This window comes from Hyperolius riggenbachi, chromosome 3 (genome assembly GCF_040937935.1).
Source record: "Hyperolius riggenbachi isolate aHypRig1 chromosome 3, aHypRig1.pri, whole genome shotgun sequence".
Taxonomy (NCBI): domain Eukaryota; kingdom Metazoa; phylum Chordata; class Amphibia; order Anura; family Hyperoliidae; genus Hyperolius; species Hyperolius riggenbachi.
This window is the reverse complement of record NC_090648.1, coordinates 346122790-346147078: the sequence shown is the minus strand read 5'-3', so window position 1 is coordinate 346147078 and position 24289 is coordinate 346122790. Positions and strand designations below refer to the sequence as shown.

The following is a 24289-nucleotide window of genomic DNA, read 5'->3' as shown; positions in this document are numbered from 1 at the left end:
ACGTATTGTGACGAAACGCGTAGGGCGGAGTCGGAGGTGTGCGCGCTGACGTCACGAGGATACGAGCAGGAAAGGCAGTGTGGTGGCGTGCGGCTCCATTGTATCCATGGTAAGGAGCGTATGTACCCGCTGTTATTCCGCCTAAATACGTTATTAAAGCTGGATGTTTCTTTACAATCTGGTCCTTCTTGGCTGACCACTGGATTATTGTTATATGCTGACATTCAAGACGCGCTTCTGGTAAGTGCACTCACGAGGGGGAGAGTGACGCAGTCTTTTCCCTTATTTGGTGGAGGCACTACCCCCAGGAGTGCGAGCACGGGGTGCAAGTTGTAGCCTTTTTTAGACAATACTTGGCACTATGTGCGCTTTTTAATTGATTTTACAGGGTTTGAGAAGCGCAGTTAATCGATTGGATTGTTGCTAAAGTGTGGTAAAGTGACCTGCTGTTTTTTCTGCGAACCCCTGAGTATTGGTATATCTATTTTCTATTAGCAATACTAACTTTGTAACCTGATCCAGCCCAAAGCCCAGTGAGCAGAAGGGATGGTCACTGCATTCCGCGGAATTTAAAATTCCGTGATTCCGGCCGGAATTTGATGATGATTTGCTATATCAGTATGGCGAAATTTCCACAGAAAAATATGAAATTTTGTGGAATTTTACGGAATTCAAATTTTTTTCCCCCACCGAACTGATTTCTGTCTAAAAAGTATAATTTCTCCTTGAAAGACTCCTTCCTCCCGTAGGGAGGAGGGTCTCATCTTCCAGGGAATTGTAGGATTTCAAAAGCCAGCTTACGTACCTTGGCCGGGAATTGAACCCAGGTCTAGTGCTTGGTAGCCAGCTCTCTTCACCACTATACCACCACCAACACTACATGCTGAAGCCAGCCTAGCATGTACCATTATGATATATCCAAGAGAAAAATGAGCTTGCTTAGGGATTTGTAGGATGTCAAAAGCCAACTCACATACATTGGCCAGGAATAGAACCCAGGCCTACAGCTCTGTAGGCTGCTATCCTAACCATTATACCACCAATTTAACACACTACAATGCTACATGCTGAAGCCAGCCTAGCATGTACCATTGTGATATATCCGAGAAAAATGAGCTCTCTCTCTAGGACTTGATGCCATTGAACTGAATTTTCAGCTTAAAACCATCAACAGATACTGGTAGAATTCCCTGGAAGATGAGACAGGAGGGGGGAGAAGGGAGGAGGAAGAAAAAGGACTAAGGGAACAGTCAATGGGGTCTATGGGCTATCATTTAGCATAAATAAGGTTCCATTTGCGATTACTTTAATTTTTTCCGTCTGTGCACCCGGTTCGATCATGTACCTGTCGCCATAAGTGTCCTGCGCAATTCAGTTTTTCGAGAACCACGCATGCGCAGGACACTCATGGCAACATACGCATGCGCAGGACACTCATGGCAACGTACGCATAAACAGGCTGGGTGCATGGACGGGCCATGCATGCACATGACTTAAGCCGAAGTCGCACACCTAGCAGAGCCGTCAGTGAAACCACAGAAGGGACCTCACGGGCTAGGGGGGACTGCAGGAAGCTCCAGGTAAGTTCAGATTTTCATTTTATTACTCTGCTCACTGTCCCTGTAAATATCTATCTGGGGTCACTTTGCAAGTGTTTGCCTTATATTTACTCTGTACTTCGTATGTGTGCTTGATTAATGTGAATCCAGTTCCTAAAGGTGAATAAGAGAAGAGCGAGAAAAACCCAATGCTTAGGATTAGTTCTGTCAGCACTTCCACTGCCTCTGCGCTGTCACTTCCTTTATTGGCTGACGTCACGAGTGTAAAGCTACACATCCGTACTGCGGCGTGCCGGAGCCCGGCTCTGATTGGACAGCGTGGTGGACGTGGCAGCCGGTGTGAAGCTACCTCATCTTCCGGTGTGTTTCTCTGACCGTACAGGAACATGGCTGCCATCTGGGTACTGCTCTCTCTCGCTGCCTGCCTCGGCCCGGCCACCTCCCTCTACTTCCACATCGGGGAGACGGAGAAAAAATGTTTCATCGAGGAGATTCCAGACGAGACGATGGTGATAGGTGAGGCAGGGGGGCATTACATTGGGCGCATCCTGGCATGTAGCTTCCATCTGTCCACTGCCCCCTGCAGGGAGGGGATCGCCCTGCTGCTCTCCCTGGGGGATGGTGAGCTGATGGTCAAGAGCTGTCACAGAGGCAGATCTGTCTATTTTGAATTATAATGTGTAAATAAAACAGTACGGTGGGTTATTTAATTATGGAAAGTGCCTTCTCTGATATTCTTTCAAAGTAAATTGACATTACACCGCCCTTATTTTTAGTTATTAAAATATTTTCATTTTCATCTGCTGGCTATAAAATATTTAATACTGACTGATTTAAATACAATTTCTATACAAACATCTATTCCATTAGGAATTTGTGTTTACAGATTTAAATTCCAATCTTCCTCTTCAGCAATACCAGGCTTTTCTTTCTCATGTCTGTCATTTAGTGGAATTTTTAATAATTGCCAATCCCCACCCCATTTCCTCCCTTTCCAAAAATAATAAACAAAGTGACAATTATCAATTTCTTGCTCAAAAATACCATTTCATGATCTCATCATATGTCGGCATAACGGAAAAGAAAATGGGGTGTTGTGAACCCTCCAGTTTTGCAAAAGGTCATAAATGCTGTTAAATGCATCACAGTTCAGGTCATGCTAGTGAACACAGCATGCACCATATGGGACCGTTCTGTAGAAAATTGATTACACATCTCCGTATATCCAAATGTCTAGTATGCTAAGGATGCTGCCTGGATGCAAATGCAATGGTATTTCAGAAGTGTCGGAAATCGCAGTGGACCAATGCAATTTCTACGGCATCAGAAATGCGCTGCTTGCTGTATTTCATGAGCAGTCACACCCAAAATTGTATAACAAACGCAGAGTAAATGTGGTTGCATTTTTCCCTGCATACACCTGCTGAATGTGCTTGAATATGTGTTTGTATAATTCTGAGAGTTGATGATTTTCTTGTTTTGTGTTTTTTGTTTGTGTGCATTGTGCATAAAATATGAGTATATTTGGTTGTGATGGTTAATAAAATTTTGTTTAAAGCAGGATTCTCACCATAAGAATCAAATTTCAACAGAAACTGGTCTGAGTGTATTAAGTGATAACGATCCTGCATTCAAAACTTTTTCTGCTGTTATGATTTGGAGAGCACTGGCCCTTTAGTAGTCAGTGCCAAACAGTTGCATGCTGGGGGTTCTTTTTATCTATAATATATTCCTCCTCTTCCATTTATTTCCCTGCCTAGCTGCTTATCTGAAACCCGATCCCCTGCTCACTTGTGTTTACAAGCAAGGCGGAGGTGACTCAGTGATTGCAGGAGAAAAGAAAAAAAAAGTAAAGGGCAGACATTACATCAGGATTTAGCCTAAACTGTGGGCAAAAGACATGGTTCCCACCAGGAACAGAATGCTCTTCATTTACTATATAAAATTCACTTAAAGAGAATCTGTACTCTAATATTCTTACACTAAAAAGCATACCATTCTATTCCTTATTTTCTCCTGTGCCCCTCTGTGCTGTTTCTGCCACTCTCTGCTGCAATCCTGGCTTGTAATTAACAGTTTTAGGCAGTGTTTACAAACAAACTAACCAGCTTCTAATAGGCTCAGCTAAGCATAGTGTATGAGTCATTCACAGTGTGCAGGGGGCCTGCAGAGGGTGTGTATCGCTTCTACCAATCACAAGCAGCCCTGCACATTCCACACAATCAATCCTTAGCCCGACAAACAGGACAGAGGAAAGATGCATTGATTTATTACAGAGACAGGGTAATTAGGAAGAGCTGCAGTAAGCCCCAGCACATTAGAACAGGCACAGGAACTCATAGGATAGAAGAACTAAGGCTGAAAAAATTGTTACAGAGTCTCTTTAAAGAGAATCTGTATTGTTAAAATCGCACAAAAGTAAACATACCAGTGTGTTAGGGGACATCTCCTATTACCTTCTGTCACAATTTCGCCGCTCACCACCGCATTAAAAGTAGTCAAAAACAGTTTTAAAAAGTTTGTTTATAAACAAACAAAATGGCCACCAAAACAGAAAGTAGATTGATGTACAATATGTCCACACATAGAAAATACATCCATACACAAGCAGGCTGTATACAGCTTTCCTTTTGAATCTCAAAAGATCATTTGTGTGTTTACCTTCTGTCCCCTTCTTCTCTCATGCACTGAACATTACAGGCTTCCTGCAGACAGCTCTGCCTGTGCCTGTGTTTGTAATTCTTCAGTATGTGTTAGCCAGCTACTTTCACAGCCTAACAGAGGAGGATTTTTATCCAGCTCTCTTCTATCACTGATAAGATAGCAGAGAAGCTGCTGGCTTATGTAAATAAAACACACACTGGAGTGTGCATAGAGGAACAGACCAGCACGGAAGAGTTGGCAGCCTTCCAGACACAGGCCGACAAGTCTGACAGGGGAAAGATACATTGATTTATTACAGAGACCGTGATAGTACAAAGTGCTGCAGTGAGCCAGAAAACATTAGAATAGGTTTAGGAACTTGTAGGATGGTTGAAAAAACGTTGTAATTTTTGTTACAGAGTCACTTTAAATCAAAACATGGACAGTACAATACATGTTATGTAAGTAGATCAAGTATTTATCTACTTATTTATTTTTTTCCCTGGCATAGTATGGCTAATCCTCCTGCTTTAAAGAGACTCTGTAACAAATTTTTCAGCCTTAGTTCTTCTATCCTATAAGTTCCTATGCCTGTTCTAATCTGCTCTGGCTTACTGCAGTCTTTCCTAACTGCACTGTCTCTGTAATAAATCAATGTATCTTTCCTCTGTCCTGTTTGTCGGGCTAAGGCTTGATTGTGTGGAATGTGCAGGGCTGCTTGTGATTGGTAGAAGCGATACACACTCTCTGCAGGCCCCCTGCACACTCTGAATGACTCACACACTATGCTTAGCTGAGCCTATTAGAAGCTGGTTAGTTTGTTTGTAAACACTAGTAATGATACTTGCGCCCAAAACTACAGTAAATTACTGTTGTATTTAATGATAGTTCAATCTTAAAAACAATACACTAAAAATCATACATAAAAACAGTATTTCTGTCAATGGTAATTGGTAGAAAGCAGCATCGGCACCTGCATGTGATCACAGCAGCATTCACTCCCTCACACTGCGAACAGACACAAGCGCTTCCTATCTAGCTCCTACACAGTAACCAAAAAAACCCTTCTGCTAACAGGATCCTGCGTTCATATATTCTTTAGCACTCCTCTTCTGTGAAAGGTTCTATTAAAAATTCCTCTATGGAAGTCCAGGATAACTCACTTGCCAGGAGGGGGGAGAGAGAGAATCCACACTTGTTGTAACTTCCCACGTTCCGCTCTCACCGGACGGTCATGTGCGGCAGGTTACAAGTACCTGAACTCTGTTCCTGCGAGACGGCGATGAGTAGTGTGCCCCGGCCGCAGGCTCGCTTTTTCTCACAGTCTTCTCCGGTCTCCGTTACTGGCCCAATTTCCGATCAGTGTTACACTCCGGCGTACTCTTCCGGGTGTTTGGGTGACGTCACCACTTCACAACCAATCTGCTGACATGTTTCGGTGGGCCCGCCCACCTTCCTCAGAGCTGATTTCCATTGGGCCAGTCTTGCTGTTATATACACACCTCAGCTCCACCCCTCTGCTTTCACGTGGGGCTCATCTCTGCATAACCCTCGATTCCATGCTACAGCAGTTATGCAGAGATGAGAATGCATATGAAGAGATGTGGCAGCACGCAGGAGAAAGGGGTGGAGAGAACGTGTGCAATAAAGAAAGATTGGACTAACATAAATGATATTCGGAGTGAAACACAAGATGTGGCGGAATATCTATATACAAGAGCTATCTATGTACAAAAGCCAGAGAAATGGTGCTGTTTCCGTATGAGAAGAATGGATATGTTACGGCCAGAACCCGAAGTTTGGCCAGAACTAGAAGTGGCCGCAGCGCAGCGGGCAAAATGTATCACACATCTTTACTTTATTCAATGGCATTAAGCCGCCCGGCTTTTTCCTCTGCCTCTCTCTCCTCCTCCCCCCGCCTCTCTCTCCTCCCCCCCCCCCCCCCCCCCCCGCCTCTCTCTCTCCTTCTCTTATGGGCACAGCCGGGCGGGGACACGCGTGTCCCTCCGGAGTCGTTCGTCGCGGCAGGGGAATCCTGCCGTTCTTGCAGAGCGGGTGCTGGCAGAAGCAATGTCTGCAGCCTCCCCGCTCTGCTCTCCTGCCGCGAGGAACGACTCTCCTGGACACGCGTGTCCCCGCCCGGCTGCCCATAAGAGAAGGGGAGAGAGAGGCGGGGGGGGGGGGGAGAGAGAGGCAGAGGAAAAAGCCGGGCGGCTTAATGCCATTGAATAAAGTAAAGATGTGTGATACATTTTGCCCGCTGCGCTGCGGCCACAACATCACATTAAACCTTACAGGAATTGTTTCATTTCTCACATTGGCCGCAGCGCAGCGGCCAGTTCGCGCATTGGCCGGCCAGAACCCGAAGTGGCCGGCCACTTCTAGTTCTGGCCAAACTTCGGGTTCTGGCCGTAACAGATATAACGATACAATATGATACAAATCCGTATGGGGATACGGAATAGCCCCACGTGAAAGCAGAGGGGTGGAGCTGAGGTGTGTATATAACAGCAAGACTGGCCCAATGGAAATCAGCTCTGAGGAAGGTGGGCGGGCCCACCGAAACATGTCAGCAGATTGGTTGTGAAGTGGTGACGTCACCCAAACACCCGGAAGAGTACGCCGGAGTGTAACACTGATCGGAAATTGGGCCAGTAACGGAGACCGGAGAAGACTGTGAGAAAAAGCGAGCCTGCGGCCGGGGCACACTACTCATCGCCGTCTCGCAGGAACAGAGTTCAGGTACTTGTAACCTGCCGCACATGACCGTCCGGTGAGAGCGGAACGTGGGAAGTTACAACAAGTGTGGATTCTCTCTCTCCCCCCTCCTGGCAAGTGAGTTATCCTGGACTTCCATAGAGGAATTTTTAATAGAACCTTTCACAGAAGAGGAGTGCTAAAGAATATATGAACGCAGGATCCTGTTAGCAGAAGGGTTTTTTTGGTTACTGTGTAGGAGCTAGATAGGAAGCGCTTGTGTCTGTTCGCAGTGTGAGGGAGTGAATGCTGCTGTGATCACATGCAGGTGCCGATGCTGCTTTCTACCAGTTACCATTGACAGAAATACTGTTTTTATGTATGATTTTTAGTGTATTGTTTTTAAGATTGAACTATCATTAAATACAACAGTAATTTACTGTAGTTTTGGGCGCAAGTATCATTACTACTTTTTCTTCTTGTCTCGAAGGGGATGAGAGTAACCCCTTGTACTTTGCAGCCTAATTTTAAATTGAATATATGCAGAGCGCTACAACTGTTATTTAAAAAATTATTTAAAAAATGTTTGTAAACACTGCCTAAAACTGTTAATTACAAGCCAGGATTGCAGCAGAGAGTGGCAGAAACAGCACAAACAGCACAGAGGGGCACAGGAGAAAATAATGAATAGAATGGTATGCTTTTTATTGTAAGAATATTAGAGTACAGATTCTCTTTAAGGGCCCATTCAAACTAGTGTTTTGCCGGCGGTTTCGGCAAAACGCTCAAGCGCTAGCGCTTTTTAAAACGCTAGTGCAATAATACCCTATGGGCCCGTTCTCACTTAGGCAATTTGCGTTAATCGCCGGCAATTAACGCAAATCGCTAACCGCGTAGCCTGCACCATTTTCAGGCGATTTCCTGGCAATCGCGTTTCAGTGCTATAGAAGCACTAAACGATATCGCTAAAAAATCGGCAAGTGTGAATGGTGACTTTTTTTCCGCGGTCAACGCAAAAAAACGCCATAGCAAAACACTAGCAAAAGTGCTAGCGGTTTGAGTTTAGCAAGTGTGAATGGGGCCTTCGGCCCCGTTCACACTTGCGGTTTTGTAAAAACCGGAACGGATGTCCGGATCCGGACCTAATCCGTACGGTTCCTATCCGGATCAGGTCCGTTTGCATCCGTTTTCCGTGCGGTATGAACACGGTTGCGGTTCGGATCCAGTTTCTTAAAGGGGACCAGAGAGGAAGCACCCTTGTGTATTTTACCATGTATATCAGTAAGAACATTAGAGAAAACACTTACCATGCTCTCTGTTTCCTCCTCACTGCTAAAAGTGTCTGTTAACAGCAGTCACAAGAATCCCAGACTGAGCAATTAAATCTGGCTTTGCTGGGAATGATTATAGCTGAGTCATTATAGCAAAGCCACAAGGGGGCAGGCTTGGGCTTGAAATAACACCACAGAAGACAGACTTAGCTATAATCTTTCTGTAGCAAAGCTAGACGGAGCAGCCTGACTTCTCAGTCGGGGATTCTTATCAGACGTGATAACAGTCAGATTACACAGAGAACAATGAAACAAAGGGCAGATTAGGTGTTTACTGTCATGTTCCCACTGATTTATAAGGTAAAATACAAGAGGGTGCTTCATCTCTGGTTCTCTTTAAAGAGATAACAACCTGTAAATACCTGGGGTCTGGGAGGTCAGCAGAAGCTCTGGGGTCATTGTTGGAGACAGGTGGACGTGTGGAGACCATCCGTGGATACAGAGACTGCAGTTGGGACCATGGATCCAGTCATTTTTTACTCGTACCTGGGAATTCTCTCCTTCCTGTTGTTCACCTACTACTATGTGGGGAGAAGGCCTCACCTCCTCGTTATCAGACATATCATCAGACATGTTGCTTCCAAAAAGAGCTCCAGCATGAAATCCCTGCTGCTCCACTCTGTGAACGCTGGGCCCATGTGGTCCCCATCCAAAATGGCCACTAGTAAAAGCATAGGAAGTGGGGTAGAACGTCCGGTTTTTATAGCCAGTGTGTTGTGCGCTCTCCGGTTCTCATTGGTTTGTATTGGCCGGATGCAACAGTCCGGCTCCGCTCCGGATACGTCTGCCGGAGGAGCTGGACCAAAAAATAGCGCATGTTGGATCTTATGCCGGGGTCCGGATCCGGTCCAGCTCCGGTCCGGACGAAACGGACGCATGTGAACGGACGCATAGACTTTCATTGCTATGCCGTGCATCCGTTCCATCCGTTCCGCATGCGGTCCGGCTCCGGCATGGCGATTCCGGACAGCGACCGCTAATGTGAACCGGGCCTAAGGCTTCTTTCACAAAGGAGGCTAAAGGCGGTGAATTCACCACCTGTCAGTTTCTCCTATCATGGTTGCCAAATCATCCCTTTAAATATTGACGCATCTAAGTTATGCAGGATCTGGGGCTACTTACACATAATTAGTGCCTAAACTGCTTCTTATTAGCCACAAGACCTGTATAATCTATCTATATATCTAAATCAGTAATTAAAGAGCACCCAAGGCGATCCTGGGGTCAAAAGGTAAATGCTTACCAAAGGAGAGGGAAGCCTTTGGATCCTCCAGAGATTTCCCATGTCATCCTCTGATCCTCCGTTGTGGAGTGCAGACCCACCCAAAGGAATCCAACAAGTTACTGTCACATTCCATGCTTGGGACCGCGCTCCATACTGTTGCACTCGCGTGCATGAAGAGGTGCGCTGTCAGCATGTGCTGGAGCGAGCACTTTAATTACAGTGCAGGAAGATTTGGGCTCAGCTAGCACCACCAATGTTCTCCCCAGGCTCTTTTAGCCGGGTGTTCCACCCGGCTACTTTTGGTGAGCACCCGGCTGTCATTGGCTCACCTCCTCCTATTCTGTAAGCAGAGTTGCACACAGAAGCACCAGTCCTGCATTCTCTCATATTGCGCCACCCGGCTTCTTCATGCCACCCGGCTACTATTTCATGCCACCCGGCTGGAAAACATTTCCGGGGGAATACACTGCGCCACCATAGGCTGTAATAGGAATTACGGCTATAGCAGCGCACACAGAGTAACTCCGGTGCCGTCAGAAGATGGAGCTGAAGTTACATTTAAAACACTGTAATTCGGCCTCCAGCAATAGCTGGAAGATGAATTACATCATTCCCCACTATCCACGTCCACCTAGAGGGGAAATAGTATTTAGCGCAGCCGTGAACTTGTGCAGCAGCAGCATCAGCCATATACCGGCTGTATCCTGCGCCCAAGTCTCCCGGTGCCGATTTTATATGTGTCCTGCTGGAGGGTCCCAGGCAGTAGCAGCGGAGGACAGCATGTGAAGGATCTTCTGGAGAATTCTCTTCTCTTTCTCTCTCCTTAACTTTTGGTTCAAGGTTCACCCTAGGTTGTTTTTAAAGGAATAAGTTGGCAACACTGTCTCCCGTGCAGCAGCCTGGAAATTTCTAGCGCTTGGCACATGGGATGGAGAGGCGGCCCGCCTATTGAGACACATCTGAGAGTGGCTGTGCTCAGCTGCGACATTGGGTGGTGTTTGCTTCCGGGTAACTCTGCTGCCTTTGAAACGCTGATACAAGCTGGGTGACAAACGCTGACATTCGGCTGTATTTTAATTGCGCCTAAAAGGCACTGGAGGCCGGCATCTGGAATGCTGAACTGCCTGACAAGCTTGCAGGTTAGCTGTCCATCTGAAACAGGCCTTACTAGTTTTTTTTTTTTTTAAATCTACTTTTAGTACTTGTTTGAAAAGCAGATGATTTAGGTCACATTCATTAATACGGTAAATATAGAACATTTTACAGGGTTTGCAAATGCTCATCATGCACCCTTGTATAAGAAGCTACATAACTAATTTTGTAGTTTGGCTATTAAAAAATGATCTTTTTAACAACTGGGCTAGCCGAGTGACTGACAGCAGGCTATCCATGGATAGGAGGGAAGACTGCTCCTATCCATGGGCAGGAGTATCCGTGTTTCTGTACATTTGATTGCCTAGCCCCAACCCCCACATTACATGTGTATGGTATATCCAATGCAGTGAGCAAAATTAACATTGCAGTTAGGGAAAAGGTAACATTTGAGCTCTTGGATTATTAAGCTTGGAGATGTATGTAAAATATATGATCTTGGACTCTGGACAGAATAGAATGGCATCTGTGGTGGCCAGATTATCCTTTGCATTGTGGGAGCACCATACAACGTACACAGCTTAACCCTTTAGCAGCCACATATAGCAAATCTATTTTTATTTTTTTTATTTTCTTCCTTCTTCTTTTGTTGCTGGAGAAGTGTGCCTTCCCCAGCCTGGCAGGGTATGCAGAGCGGCGCAGGGAACTTGTCATATTTACCTGTTCCGGGGGGCTGCATTGGCTTCTCCTCCCCTCCTCTCGCGGCGCTACAATGCCGACATCCTGTTTGGAGTTCCAATCACATGATATGACATGATCGTAATCTAGGGGATGGTGTCAACGTCTCGAAGAGTCTGTCATCTCCCCCTCTTCAACCACTGGATGGTGCTGCAATGCTGACACCATCCCCTGGGTTATGATCACATGTCATATCATGTGATCGTAACTCAGAAGAGGATGCCAGGAGAGCAGTGTCACCAGTGGATAAAGAGAAGCCGATCCAGCCACCCGGAACAGCTAAATATAAAGAAGCTCCCGGTGCCGCTCTGCATAGCTGCATTAGACAGTAAAAGGGCATATGCCGTTAGTAGACGTCCTGACATGCATAATCTATCTTGAGATAATGCATGCAGGGCTCTTAACAGGTTAAAAATGTCCTAATATTTTCTGTGTAAAGCCTTCTTACATTTCTTCTTTACAGTTTTGCAAAAGGTCATAAATGCTGTTAAATGCATCACAGTTTACGGCATGCAAGTGAACACAGCATGCACCATATGGGACCGTTCTGTAGAAAATTGATTGCACATCTCCGTATATCCAATCATTGTCTAGTATGCTAAGGATGCTGCCTGGATGCAAATGCAATGGTATTTCAGAAGTGTTGGGAATCGCAGTGGACCAATGCAATTTCTACGGCATCAGAAATGCGCTGCTTGCTGTATTTCGTGAGCTGTCGTTTCCACTAGAAGTGGTGCGATGCGGCTACATAGCCTCATCGCACCGCAGGTGTCCTGAAACACATGCACGGCAGTATAATAGTTTCCATTCCGTGCATGTTGTGCGGAGCAATACGAGAATCTGCAGCAGATTCTCTCACGGCCACATCTGCCTGCACCCACGTCCCATCTCGGAAGTGACGCAGCCAACAGTGGAAGTGGTGCGAAGCGTTGAGGTCGCCACAGTAGCATCACTATCCAGGTGAAAAACTGGATCTTAGGCCTCTTTTTTTACGGGCAGTTGAACTATGTGTGCTCAGCAAGCAGTTGCCAGGCAGCAGCAAGCAATTGTGAGAGTTTGAGAGGCATTTCACTGCCTTTCAACTGACCATGGTAAAGAGGAGCACTGTGGAAGAGTGTCATTGTTGCGATACTCATGGTCAAGAAAACACAATGTACTTGTTATGATCAGATGATCTACAGGTCCTTCTAAAAAAAATTAGCATATTGTGATAAAGTTCATTATTTTCTGTAATGTACTGATAAACCTTAGGCTTTCATATATTTTAGATTCATTACACACAACTGAAGTAGTTCAAGCCTTTTATTGTTTTAATATTGATGATTTTGGCATACAGCTCATGAAAACCCAAAATTCCTATATCAAAAAAATTAGCATATTTCATCCAACCAATAAAAGTGTTTTTAAAACAAAAAAAGTCAACCTTCAAATAATTATGTTCAGTTATGCACTCAATACTTGGTCGGGAATCCTTTTGCAGAAATGACTGCTTCAATGCGGCGTGGCATGGAGGCAATCAGCCTGTGGCACTGCTCAGGTGTTATGAAGGTCCAGGATGCTTCGATAGCAGCCTTAAGCTCATCCAGAATGTTGGGTCTTGCGTCTCTCAACTTTCGCTTCACAATATCCTACAGATTCTCTATGGGGTTCAGGTCAGGAGAGTTGGCAGGCCAATTGAGCCTAGTAATACCATGGTCAGTAAACAATTTACCAGTGGTTTTGGCACTGTGAGCAGGTGCCAGGTCGTGCTGAAAAACGAAATCCTGATCTCCATAAAGCTTTTCAGCAGATGGAAGCATGAAGTTCTCCAAAATCTCCTGATAGCTAGCTGTATTGACCCTGCCCTTGATAAAACACAGTGGACCAACACCAGCAGCTGATATGGCACCACAGATCATCACTGAATGTGGGTACTTGACACAGGATTTCAGGCATTTTGGCATTTCCCTCTCCCCAGTCTTCCTCCAGACTCTGGCACCTTGATTTCCGAATGACATGCAAAAGTTGCTTTCATCTGAAAAAAGTACTTTGGACCACTGAGCAACAGTCCAGTGCTGCTTCTCTGTAGCCCAGGTCAGGCACTTCTGCCGCTGTTTCTGGTTCAAAAGTGGCTTGACCTAGGGAATGCGGCAGCTGTAGCCCATTTCCTGCACACGCCTGTACACGGTGGCTCTGGATGTTTCTACTCCGGACTCAGTCCACTGCTTCCGCAGGTCCCCCAAGGTCTGGAATCGGTCCTTCCCCACAATCTTCCTCAGGGTCCGGTCACCTCTTCTCGTTGTGCAGCGTTTTCTGCCACACTTTTTCCTTCCCACAGACTTCCCCCTGAGGTGCCTTGATACAGCTCTGGGAACAGCCTATTCGTTCAGAAATTTCTTTCTGTGTCTTACCCTCTTGCTTGAGGGTGTCAATGATGGCCTTCTGGACAGCAGTCAGGTCGGCAGTCTTGCCCATGATTGCGGTTTTGAGTAATGAACCAGGCTGGGAGTTTTAAAAGCCTCAGGAATCTTTTGCAGGTGTTTAGAGTTAATTACTTGATTCAGATGATTAGCTTAATAGCTCATTTAGAGAACCTTTTCATGATATGCTAATTTTTTGAGATAGGAATTTTGGGTTTTCATGAGCTGTATGCCAAAATCATCAATATTAAAACAATAAAAGGCTTGAACTACTTCAGTTGTGTGTAATGCATCTGGAATACATGAGTCTGTTTATCAGTACATTACAGAAAATAATGAACTTTATCACAATATGCACATTTTTTGAGAAGGACCTGTATTTGTAAAGCTGCTAATGAGTTCCGTTGTAGATAAGTGATGCTTGTTGTCTATTCACTGCTGCAGTTTCCTCCCCCTCCATCTCCATAGAGCAAAATGGGCTGCTCAGCAGAAAACACAGCAGTGTTCAACATGGTGATTGCCCACGTGAAACAATCAAGGAGGTTTGTTTTATGTGACTAAAGTTGCAGATTGTACTAGGTATAAGCATTCTGAATGTTTCTTCACCTTCTGATTTTTGAAACTTTTGAGAATATTTATCAGACTGTGTGCTTAATGATGCATCATTATCTGTAAAGTGCATCAGAAAAATTGTCAACACAATATAGTGGAGTAAAATGAATACTGTACTGCAATAATGTAGATGTGATGAAGAGCACTTTGATCTGCCAGCATGCCTGAATACAGATATTAGCAAAAAGCATACAAGACACAATATGTGGTCTTTTTCCGTTACTGCAGGTAATTACCGCACCCAGCTTTATGACAAACAGAGGGAGGAGTATTTACCGGCAACACCTGGGCTCGGTATGTTTGTGGAGGTGAAGGATCCAGATGATAAGGTGAGAATTTCATTCACAGCTTGTCTTCTCAGCTATAGACTTTCTTCAAGACCGCATTTATTCATAGTCAATCGTATAACTCTTCCATCTTAGGTCATCTTGTCCAGGCAGTATGGCTCAGAGGGGCGCTTCACCTTCACGTCACACACGCCAGGAGAGCACCAGATATGTCTGCATTCCAACTCCACCAAGTTTTCTCTGTTTGCTGGTGGCATGTTGGTGAGTATTAAAGTGTATGGATAGACTTCTATTTTGCAATCCTGGCCAGCGGGAGTGGACAGTGTAGTGTCCACTCCAATTATCACTGTAACCTGGCTGAGGCTGATGCGTTACCACCATAGGCTATATGGGGAATGCATCTGCCCGTCCGGGATTATGACAGGCGGCACAGAAATGTGGTCTGCTTACCACAACGGATCTGTTGCAGGCTGATAAATGTGAACAGCTCAAATATTTATAATAGGATTCATTTACCGAGTCAGGTAAATACAGCACTGGAAATTTGGGTGCAGCCAGCGCTGTCATAGGCCATAATGTGAATTGCAGCTATAGCGATTCTCAGTCCGTTTTTTTTTTTTGGAAGCCGTCAAGACTGAGCCCAAGTTACAATTAAGACTGTGTAATTCGTCCTCCAGCAATAGCTGGAAGCCAAATTGCACCTAACGTCCGAGTCAATGGAGGCTTGGAGAGGGAATTGTAATTAATGCCAACAGGACTTTTGCATGAGCACGGTGAGCAACCGTTTTGTGGCCATTTGACGGACCCCTGGCCGGTCTCCACCATCTAAAGAAGTGCTCCCTTGGCCCCGTGCAGAGTGTTGGCAGTGGAGAGCACACTCTTCCCATGTCCTCTCGCCATCCCTGATGGGGCACCTGCACCCTGTGACCTCAAGGCATGTACATGTTATCGTAAATGCTGCTGGGTCACAGGGTACAGGCAGCCATTAGGGATGGAGAGAGGACACAGGAGGAGCATGCCGTTGGACAGGTGAGTGTGCGCTCTGCTGCCAGCTGCATGGGTCACTTGGGGAGCACCAAATGTTAGGGAGTTAGTTGCCAATCAGTCCTGCATTGCGGTTGCGGCTCCATAGATTTTTAAAAGATTTCTTGACGAATTCTATTAAAAATCTATTTACAGTTTGTGGCAGTAGTAGATCACTCTCTGATCGTATTTGGATCAGAGAGGGGTCTATCTGTGTGGTCATCTGCCTGTGTATGGCCACCTTTACAGCCAACAAATTATTGAATAGTTAGGTACTGACAGAAGCCTGATTTTATCGTTGACAGTGGAAAAAGGCCCCTAAAGTTAATTACTGGATATTATTTTTATGTCTTCTTGGATTTTATGCTTGGTTCAGTAATTACATCTACGTCTAGGCGTTGAACCTAAACAAATGTTGATATGCAAATTTCCTTTCACTAGTGATGAAGGGTTAGAACTTCTATAACGTATAAATATTTAGAAGCCTCCAGGGCTGTGGCCTTGAAGTCGAGGAGTCTGAGCAGTTTTGGGTACCTGGAGTCGGTGGTTTCAATAAACTGCGGAGTCCAATGATTTTTGTACCTACTCCACAGCCCTGGAAGCCTCATATATTGCTGTTTAGTCTCCTTGCTTTCACCCCAATCTATGTAGTTAGTTACTCTTGTAGCCGTCATTTTCTGCATTTCTGTTTTTAAAGGGAATCCGAGGTCAGAGACAAATGGAAGCTGACAAATGTATTTCCCTTTAAATGGAAACTGAAGTGATAGGTATATGGAAGCTGTCATATTTATTTCCTTTTAAGCAATACCAGTTGCCTGGCTATCTGGCTGATCATTTGCTTCTAATACTTGTAGCCATAGACCCAGAACAAGCATGCAGCAGACCAGGTTTTTCTCACATTATTGTCAGAAGTGACCAGATTAGGTGCATGCTTGTTTCTGGTGTGATTCAGACATTTCTGTAGCCAAATATATATCACTCTCACCTCGAGTTCACTTTACTGATTGTTGAACAAACATAGGGGCAACATTTTGGAGAACGAGTGCTGTAATAAGGTTTAATGTGCAAGGTTTTGCAGATTAAAGTGGATTAAACTCCCATTTTAAAACTTTTGTACCTATTGTTAGGAACAAGAGTAATTGTTTAACCCTTTCGGAACTGTCTGCCTAACCCCCCCCCCCCCCCCCCTTAAGGACCAGGCGATTTTGCATGGGGGGTGTGTTTGGGGGGGTCAGGCAGCCGGATACCTGCTAGGGCTTAGGTGGGCATGGTGTCCCCAGTGTGCCCAGGTGTCCCCCACTGTATGCGGCAGCCTTTACTCACCTCCCAGGCTCCAGCGATGTGCAACTGTGGACCCCTGCGCTCTCGGCGGCATCCCTGCTCGTACTGACAATAAGTCCTGGGTCGCGGCATGATGTCAGCAAGCCGCGACACGGGACTTGCGTCAGAGCGAGCAGAGATGCCGGCCAGAGCGGAGGGGAGCGCCGATCGACTGGGGTACGTAGGGAAGGTGAGTGGATCCTCTTCTTTCCCCCTAACACCGCAGCTCTAATGGTGATCTCTATGATCCGCCGGCGATCATAGTGATCAGAAGCCAAGTGCGATGGCCCCTGATCGCTGAAGGGAGATGTCAGCTGTCATATGACTGCTTAATCTCCCCTCTCGGGTGCGCACGATCGCATCAGGAGCGGAAATAGCGGGCGGCATAAGTCCTACTCCGCATGAGGCTAGGACAGCCACAAGTGCGGCGTAGGATTTCATATCGGCAGTCCCCCAGAAGGTTAATATAAAAAAAAAAAAGATGTATATGTATAGATCTAGATAGACAAATTAATAATTATCTGTCTGATCCCCCAGTGTGATTATAGCAGAGAGTTCCGAGTGCAAGGAAGTTCTAAAGGCACCATCCCGCTCTTCCCCACCTCCTTCTTCATAGTGATATGTCACCGTGGGAACCACTGATGCGTCACTCGGATATGGGCCTGAACTGCATGGCTCTCCAGTGCCCCAAACATGCTGATTTCGGTGACTGATAGTGTTTTCAAGTTAGTGGAAAGCCCTGCAGTTGGGTCCACTTATGAGTGACAGGTCAGTTGCTGCCATGGTGATGCATCACTACAAAAGGTGGAAGAGCGGGAGTGTGCCTTCAGACCTTTCTTCTGCTTGGCACTCTGATCTAATCACACTGGGGATCAGCCAGAATATTTTGTTAAACTGCTCTTGTACTTATAGGGAACCTAAACTGAGAAGGATATGGATTTCTTTTCCTTTTAAAATCATACTAGTTGCCTGGCAGCCTTGCTGATCCTCTGCCTCAAATACTTTTAGCCACAGCCCCTGAACAAGCATGCATAGCAGGTGCTCTGACTGAAGTCAGACTGGAATAGTTGCATGCTTGTTTCAGGTGTGTGATTCAGCCACTACTACAGCCAAAGACATCACCAGGAGAGTCAGGCAGCTGGTATTGTTTAAAAGGAAAAATCCATAGGTTACCTTTTTAATAGGGTTCCTTCCCACTTTAACCCTCTGGGGACTAGCTGCCTAACCCCAACCACCACCTGCCCCCCCCCCCCCCCCGCCAGCCTTTACTCACCTCCCGGGCTCCAGCAATTAGCAGCTCTAGCCCCCCCCCCCCCCCCAAGCTCCTTATTACTGAGGGGAGATGTTAGGTGTCATGACAGCTTAATCTCCCCTTTCGAGTGCACACGTTCGCATTGGGAGCGGAAGCAGAAGGTGTAGTTAATCCTACATTGCATCAGAGTTAGGCAGCCACAAGTGCAGCGTGGGATTTACTATCCAGCAGTCCCCAGGAGGTTGAACTCCATGGTAAAAGAAAAAAAAAATAAGATTCCTGTTTTTCATTTGAAATATTATTATTGTTACATTTAAAAACTTTGTTGGTGTATCAATATTTGGACCGTTATGATCTCATGGGCGCATGTTTACTTGTAGCCTTTGTTTGATTGAAAACATTAAACAACTTTAATCCTCCCATGTGACTGATTTGGTGTGTGAATTGTTTATTACTTTGCTTGTCGTTGTTTTGTGACTTTTGTATGCATTTACTTGGCTTCACTAGAGCCCATAAAAACACTTTTTTTGCCCAGGTCTTGAGCGTATAAATTCCCTCTGAACTGTGTGTTATGTTTTGTAGAGGGTTCACCTTGACATCCAGGTTGGAGAGCATACCAATGATTATGCCCAGATTGCTGCCAAAGACAAGCTGAGTGAGCTGCAGCTGCGAGTGCGACAGCTGATAGAGCAAGTGGAACAGATTCAAAAAGAGCAAAATTATCAGAGGGTAAGAGAAGAAAGTAAAACAGGATTGACTGTATGTTGTTAGAGGCTTGTTTGCCTGCTTTGTATAGATTGAATACTAGAAATGCAAAAATCGATAAACAGAATGAGGGTTTTAGCAGGGCTGTGGAGTCGGGGCAATTTTGGGTGCCTGGAGTCGGAGTCGGGAAAAAATGCACCGGCTCCGACTCGTAACGAATTTTAACTGTAATTAAAATAGAAAATATGATAAAATGTTCTATTTCTCAGATAATAGTCATCATAAATAATTTATACATACAGTAATAGCTGTGCTTAGTCCACAAAAATGAAATAAACCAATCAAAATTAGTTACATGTGCTGCTTCAATAAAGCAGTCCCCATATTTTTAAAGTCAGATATACACATCTGATTGTGACTGTATATATGATGTGTACACAGGAATCTCTTATATATACTAAATAACATCTATGCTGTAAGTATAAAGCCTGATGTGTAGCCGTGTCACTAATAGAGATGGTCAATGAGATGGAAATAATTCTGCGTTGATTCTGATTTATGCAAATGTACGCACTCTCTTTGCTCATGAAATCAAATAATTTGATATGTTGTTAAAATTTGGTTTGGTGACTACGAATTAAATGGTACCTGAGAAGGATGAAAAGAAGTTTTATACATACCTGGGGCTTCCTCCAGCCCCCTTCAGGCTAATCAGTCCCTCGCTGTCCTCCTCCGCCACCTGGAACTTCTGCTATGAGTCCTGGTAATTCAGCCAGTCAGAGCAGTTTGGCTACGTGCCGCTTCCACAGCCAGGAGCGTTCTGCACCTGCACAATAGTGCTGCGCAGGTTTAGTACGCTCCCGGCGGCGGAGTGTGTGCATGCGCACTACACCAGACTGGCTCAAGTACCTGGACTCATAGCAGAAGATCCAGGTGGCGGAGGAGGACAGTGAGGGACTGATTAGCCTGAAGGGGGCTGGAGGAAGCCCCAGGTATGTATAAAACTTTAATTTCATATGTCTCAGGTTTACTTTGTTACACAGTAGTACTATACTCTACATATGCACTCTCCACAGAGCTGCAGGAAATCCACTGAGAATGTTGTGCACATTGAACACAGAGGTGTTATCTATCACCCATAAACCTGGTTCAGATTGTGCATGAAGAATGTGTAATAGAGGAAGAATCTCCTCATTCCCCTGCAGAGTACCTGCACCTCATTCTTACATGTACCCAAAGTTACATTGCCTAGGGCCTGATAGATGTTCTTTGTTCCGGCCTGTACCTTCTACAAGTACTCTTACCAAGGACTAGTTTTAGTCTATGACTAAAGGGAATAAATATGGCAGTCTCCATATCCTTCCCACTTCAGTTGTCTTTTAAAATTCCTAAGCGTTGGCAGTTAAGAGACAAATTTCATGTTACATACTTTCAATCAACAAGATTGTAATATGCAAATTAGAGGAGTCGGAGTCGGTGGAATCCTAAACTGAGGAGTCGGAGTCTGTGGATTTTTGTACCGACTCCACAGCCCTGGGTTTTAGGGCTTGTACAAAAATGTCAAGTACTATACAATGTAACTTTTAATTACTTTATTTCCTAAATGGTCAGATATGACAAACACAGTAAAAGTCTGAGTCACGTGATCTTAACATGAATGGCCTAATGGACGATTTCTGGTTGTTAACATGACCGCTTCTTCAGAGGCACAACATTGAAGTTTCAGAAAACGTGACAGAGGGTAGTTAAAAACATCTGTAGTGTCAAAAAATGTAAATGATTAAATGGAATCCCAGGCTCGCATAATGGGCCATTTAATGCAGTGAACAAACTCCATGTATCAGAAAGCACTCACATATAATGGAATTCAGTATACATCCATTACATAGATGCTCCAGGTGTCCACTTCGTCTGGGCAGCCAAATGTCGCATAGTATTTAAGAATTAGTAATAATCTCTGGTTAAAAACTGGGCATATATTGCCCATGACTTAAACCAGTAATCACCAGTTTTTAGATCAGCACCTGTCCATAGACCTATTAAGATTAGGGGACCCATACTGAAGAACAAACGTGACAATGCAGTGGTACATGAGTTGTGTCTCCTGGAGGGAGGGGGGGGGGGATGGTGGTGGTTAGTGCGAACAATGCTCTCTGTGGGCTGAGTTGATTCTGCTGGATAGATCGCTAGAAGAGGCATCGAAGGCCACTGTAATCGTGCTAGATTATCAGCAGGGATGGTCTTAATGGGCCACCTCAGCTGAGTTTAACCACTTTGTCCTCCTTGACGTATAAAAACGTCAAGGAGGACAGGCGCGCTCCCGCGGCCGATTGCGCGCGTGCACGCGCACTCCCGGCCGCGGATTTGGTAGCCAAGGAATCAATGTATCGGGCTATGGAGCCCGATCACTGATTCCTCTCCCCCCCACTGAAAAAGCGACAGCTTCTCTCAGAAGCTTCGCTTTTTCTGAAGCTATGTCCCTCTAAGCGTACATTGTACGCTTAGAGTGACGTCATGTAAACAAAATCAAGTTGCCATGTTGTGGCCAAAAAGTAAAACTACAAGTAAAAGTTAAAAAACATTACAATACACAAATATTTCCCCAAATAAAACACTTTTATATCCCACCCTCCCAAAAATGCCCACATAAAATGTTTAATAAAAAAACAAAAACATTACTATAAAAAAAAACATATATTTACCTAAGGGTCTAAACTTTTAAAATATCTATGTAAAGATGAAATATTTCTCTCTATTTTTTTTTTTTTTTTTAAGCTTGTAAATAGTGATGAATGCAAAACGGAAAAAATGCTCTTTTATTTCCAAATAAAATATTGTCGCGATACATTGTGATAGGGACATAATTTAAACGGTGAAATAACCGTGACAAATGGGCAATTACAATACGTGGGTTTTAATTATGGAGGCATGTATTATTTTAAAACTATAATGGCCGAAAACTGACAATGAATTTTTTAATTTTTTTTTCTTATTCTTACTGTTAAAATGCATTTACAGTAAGGTAGCTCTTAGCAAAATGTACCCCCCAAAGAAAGCCTAATTGGTGGCGGAAAAAACAAGATATAGATCAGTTCATTGTGATAAGTAGTGATAAAGTTATAGGCTAATGAATGGGAGGTGAACATTCCTCGGATGCATAAAGTGAAAACGACTGAGAGCTTAAGTGGTTAATGTAGCCTGTGTGCACAGCTTTGTATGAAAAACACAGTATCTGTAGTTATCCTTAGGCTTGGTTTAGTTTAAAGGACAACTGTAGCAAGAAGGCTATGGAGGCTGCCATGTTTATTTCCTTTTAAACCAGTTGCGTGGCAGCCCTGCTGATCTATTTGGCTGCAGTAGTGTCTGACTAACATCAGAAACAAGCATGCAGCTAATCTTGTCAGATCTGTCAATGTCAGAAACCCCTGATCTGCTGCATGCTTGTTCAGGGTCTATGTCTGAAAGGGAAGCAGAGGATCAGCGGGGCTGCCAGGCAACTAGTATGACTTAAAAGGAAAGAAATATGGCAGCCTCCATATCCCTCTTGCAACAGTTGTCCTTTAATGCCTGGTACACACCATGCAATTTCCTGTCAGATAAACGGGCCGAATTGAATATTTTTGACAGGTCCGATCTGATTTCCGATTGTTTTTCTGATTGATTTTGTATACAAGTGATCAGGAAATTTATCAGACATCAGGTCTGACCTGTCGTAAATAATTGATTCCACCGGTCTATCTGAAGGGAAATTGTGTAGTTTGTACCAGGCATTATGCTGGGAATACACAATGTGTTTTTTATCTTTTTCCATTCACTTGTATGAGAAATCGAGTTTTAAAACGATCGAACATGAGATTGGTCATGTCGGAAATTATCTATCGAACCATCTATCTGCTAGAAAAACGCATGGTGTATTCCCAGCATTAGGCTGTTACGTATATAGTGTTGCCTTATTTCGTTATCCCTTTATAACTTTGCAAAAGCATGTCCTTGGAATGCTGCCTTGTAAATCTGTATTGTCATTTCCTAATCTCCTTTTTGTCCCTCTGCAGTGGCGGGAGGAGAGATTCCGTCAGACCAGTGAAAGCACAAATCAGCGTGTCCTTTGGTGGTCAATTGCCCAGACTCTGATTCTCGTGACCATAGGAGTCTGGCAGATGAGACATCTGAAAAGTTTCTTTGAAGCAAAGAAATTGGTCTAAACTACGAAAGGAAATAAGGGCCCGTTCTGCCAGACAATGTTCAATGTTGGACCCACTTCCAGCTTTAATTAGTCTTCCACCTCTAGTGTTGCTGGATGAAAGTGTGCTGCAAGGTGACACCAGCACTGGTGGGGACAGAACAATTTGCTTGGAGCTTCACTCACGCTTTGTCCCAAGCAATGATAGAATTTTGGAACCTTTTTTAAAAAAAAAAATATTAAATGAGATTTCTTTGTTTACCATCCATTGATAGTATTCAAATTCTGCATTTTTGTTACCTATTTTCTACAGGACATGAACTGATACCAAAAGTCACCTAAATAAGCTTCACCTTCCCCCTCCTTCTTGCTCAATTTAATCAGGGAAAGCACCACATCTGCAGTAAAAAAAGTTTGTTTTTCTTTTTTTGTTATGTTCTGCAAAATTAATTGTTTTTATGGTGAATCGGTCTTTGGGTTAACTTTACCTGCTTTTTAACTTGACTGGGGGATGTTAATAATGAGATTTGTAACCTGCCATAGGTTTGCACTGCACTGGAGGAACTGGCCACAGCATCTAATGGACAGATACAATGCATTTTTTGAAGGTTGAATTTATCCAGTGGGAGTAAAGGGCTTTCCAGAAAGCACTCCTACTGCTGCTACTGCTTCTTCTCCATCCCAATGAGATCTTTGGATCAATTGCACTTGCCAAGTACCATCAACCGTTAAATCATCCAAGAGACTCTCAATGCTGGCTCCCTATTGTGTTCAGGGAATTGAGCCACTGGGATTCCAGGCTATGTGGATCCTGTTGTTACTGATTTTGAATGTCTTGAATTTTTCATGTTTTGCTTTGAATAAAAGAAAAACATTCCTCCATCTTGGTGTATTGTTTTGGTGGTATGAACAGAGGATCACATTAAAGAGTATATAAGATAAAACTCATGCGCCTATGCATAAAAATATTGCACTATTTATTAATCTCCATTGTGATTTAATAATCTGCATATACAGTGTAAACCGCAAACTTAGTTTCCCAGGCTCTAACCCAGACGTCATAAAATCTCAGGAGTGGTACCTAGACTAATCTGCCGGCTATTACCTCATACATGCATGTATCATAAAAAATATTGATAAAAATGCAATTAAACACTTAAAAGCGAATGGCTGTTTAAAAATGGTAGCGTCATTCATCTATTCATAGAGGCTCCACACCACATTTA

General features: G+C 44.3%; 1 protein-coding gene across 1 annotated transcript; it reads left to right on the top strand.

The window, feature by feature from the left end:
* The first annotated feature begins 1889 nt into the window (after positions 1–1889).
* Positions 1890–23945, top strand: TMED9 (transmembrane p24 trafficking protein 9). Its single transcript, XM_068277031.1, has 5 exons — positions 1890–2075; positions 14525–14625; positions 14719–14844; positions 18761–18907; positions 22936–23945. Exons 1-5 carry the CDS (start codon positions 1946–1948, stop codon positions 23083–23085), a joined length of 654 nt encoding a protein of 217 aa, XP_068133132.1. The 5' UTR covers positions 1890–1945; the 3' UTR covers positions 23086–23945.
* Positions 23946–24289: the final 344 nt, after the last annotated feature.

Bases quoted from the DNA above. Each gene is read 5' to 3' on its own strand.
- TMED9 (XM_068277031.1), top strand. From the start codon at position 1,946: ATGGCTGCCATCTGGGTACTGCTCTCTCTCGCTGCCTGCCTCGGCCCG. The intron at 2,076-14,524 runs GTGAGGCAGGGG...CCGTTACTGCAG, and splicing joins AGACGAGACGATGGTGATAG to GTAATTACCGCACCCAGCTT. The intron at 14,626-14,718 runs GTGAGAATTTCA...CTTCCATCTTAG, and splicing joins TGAAGGATCCAGATGATAAG to GTCATCTTGTCCAGGCAGTA.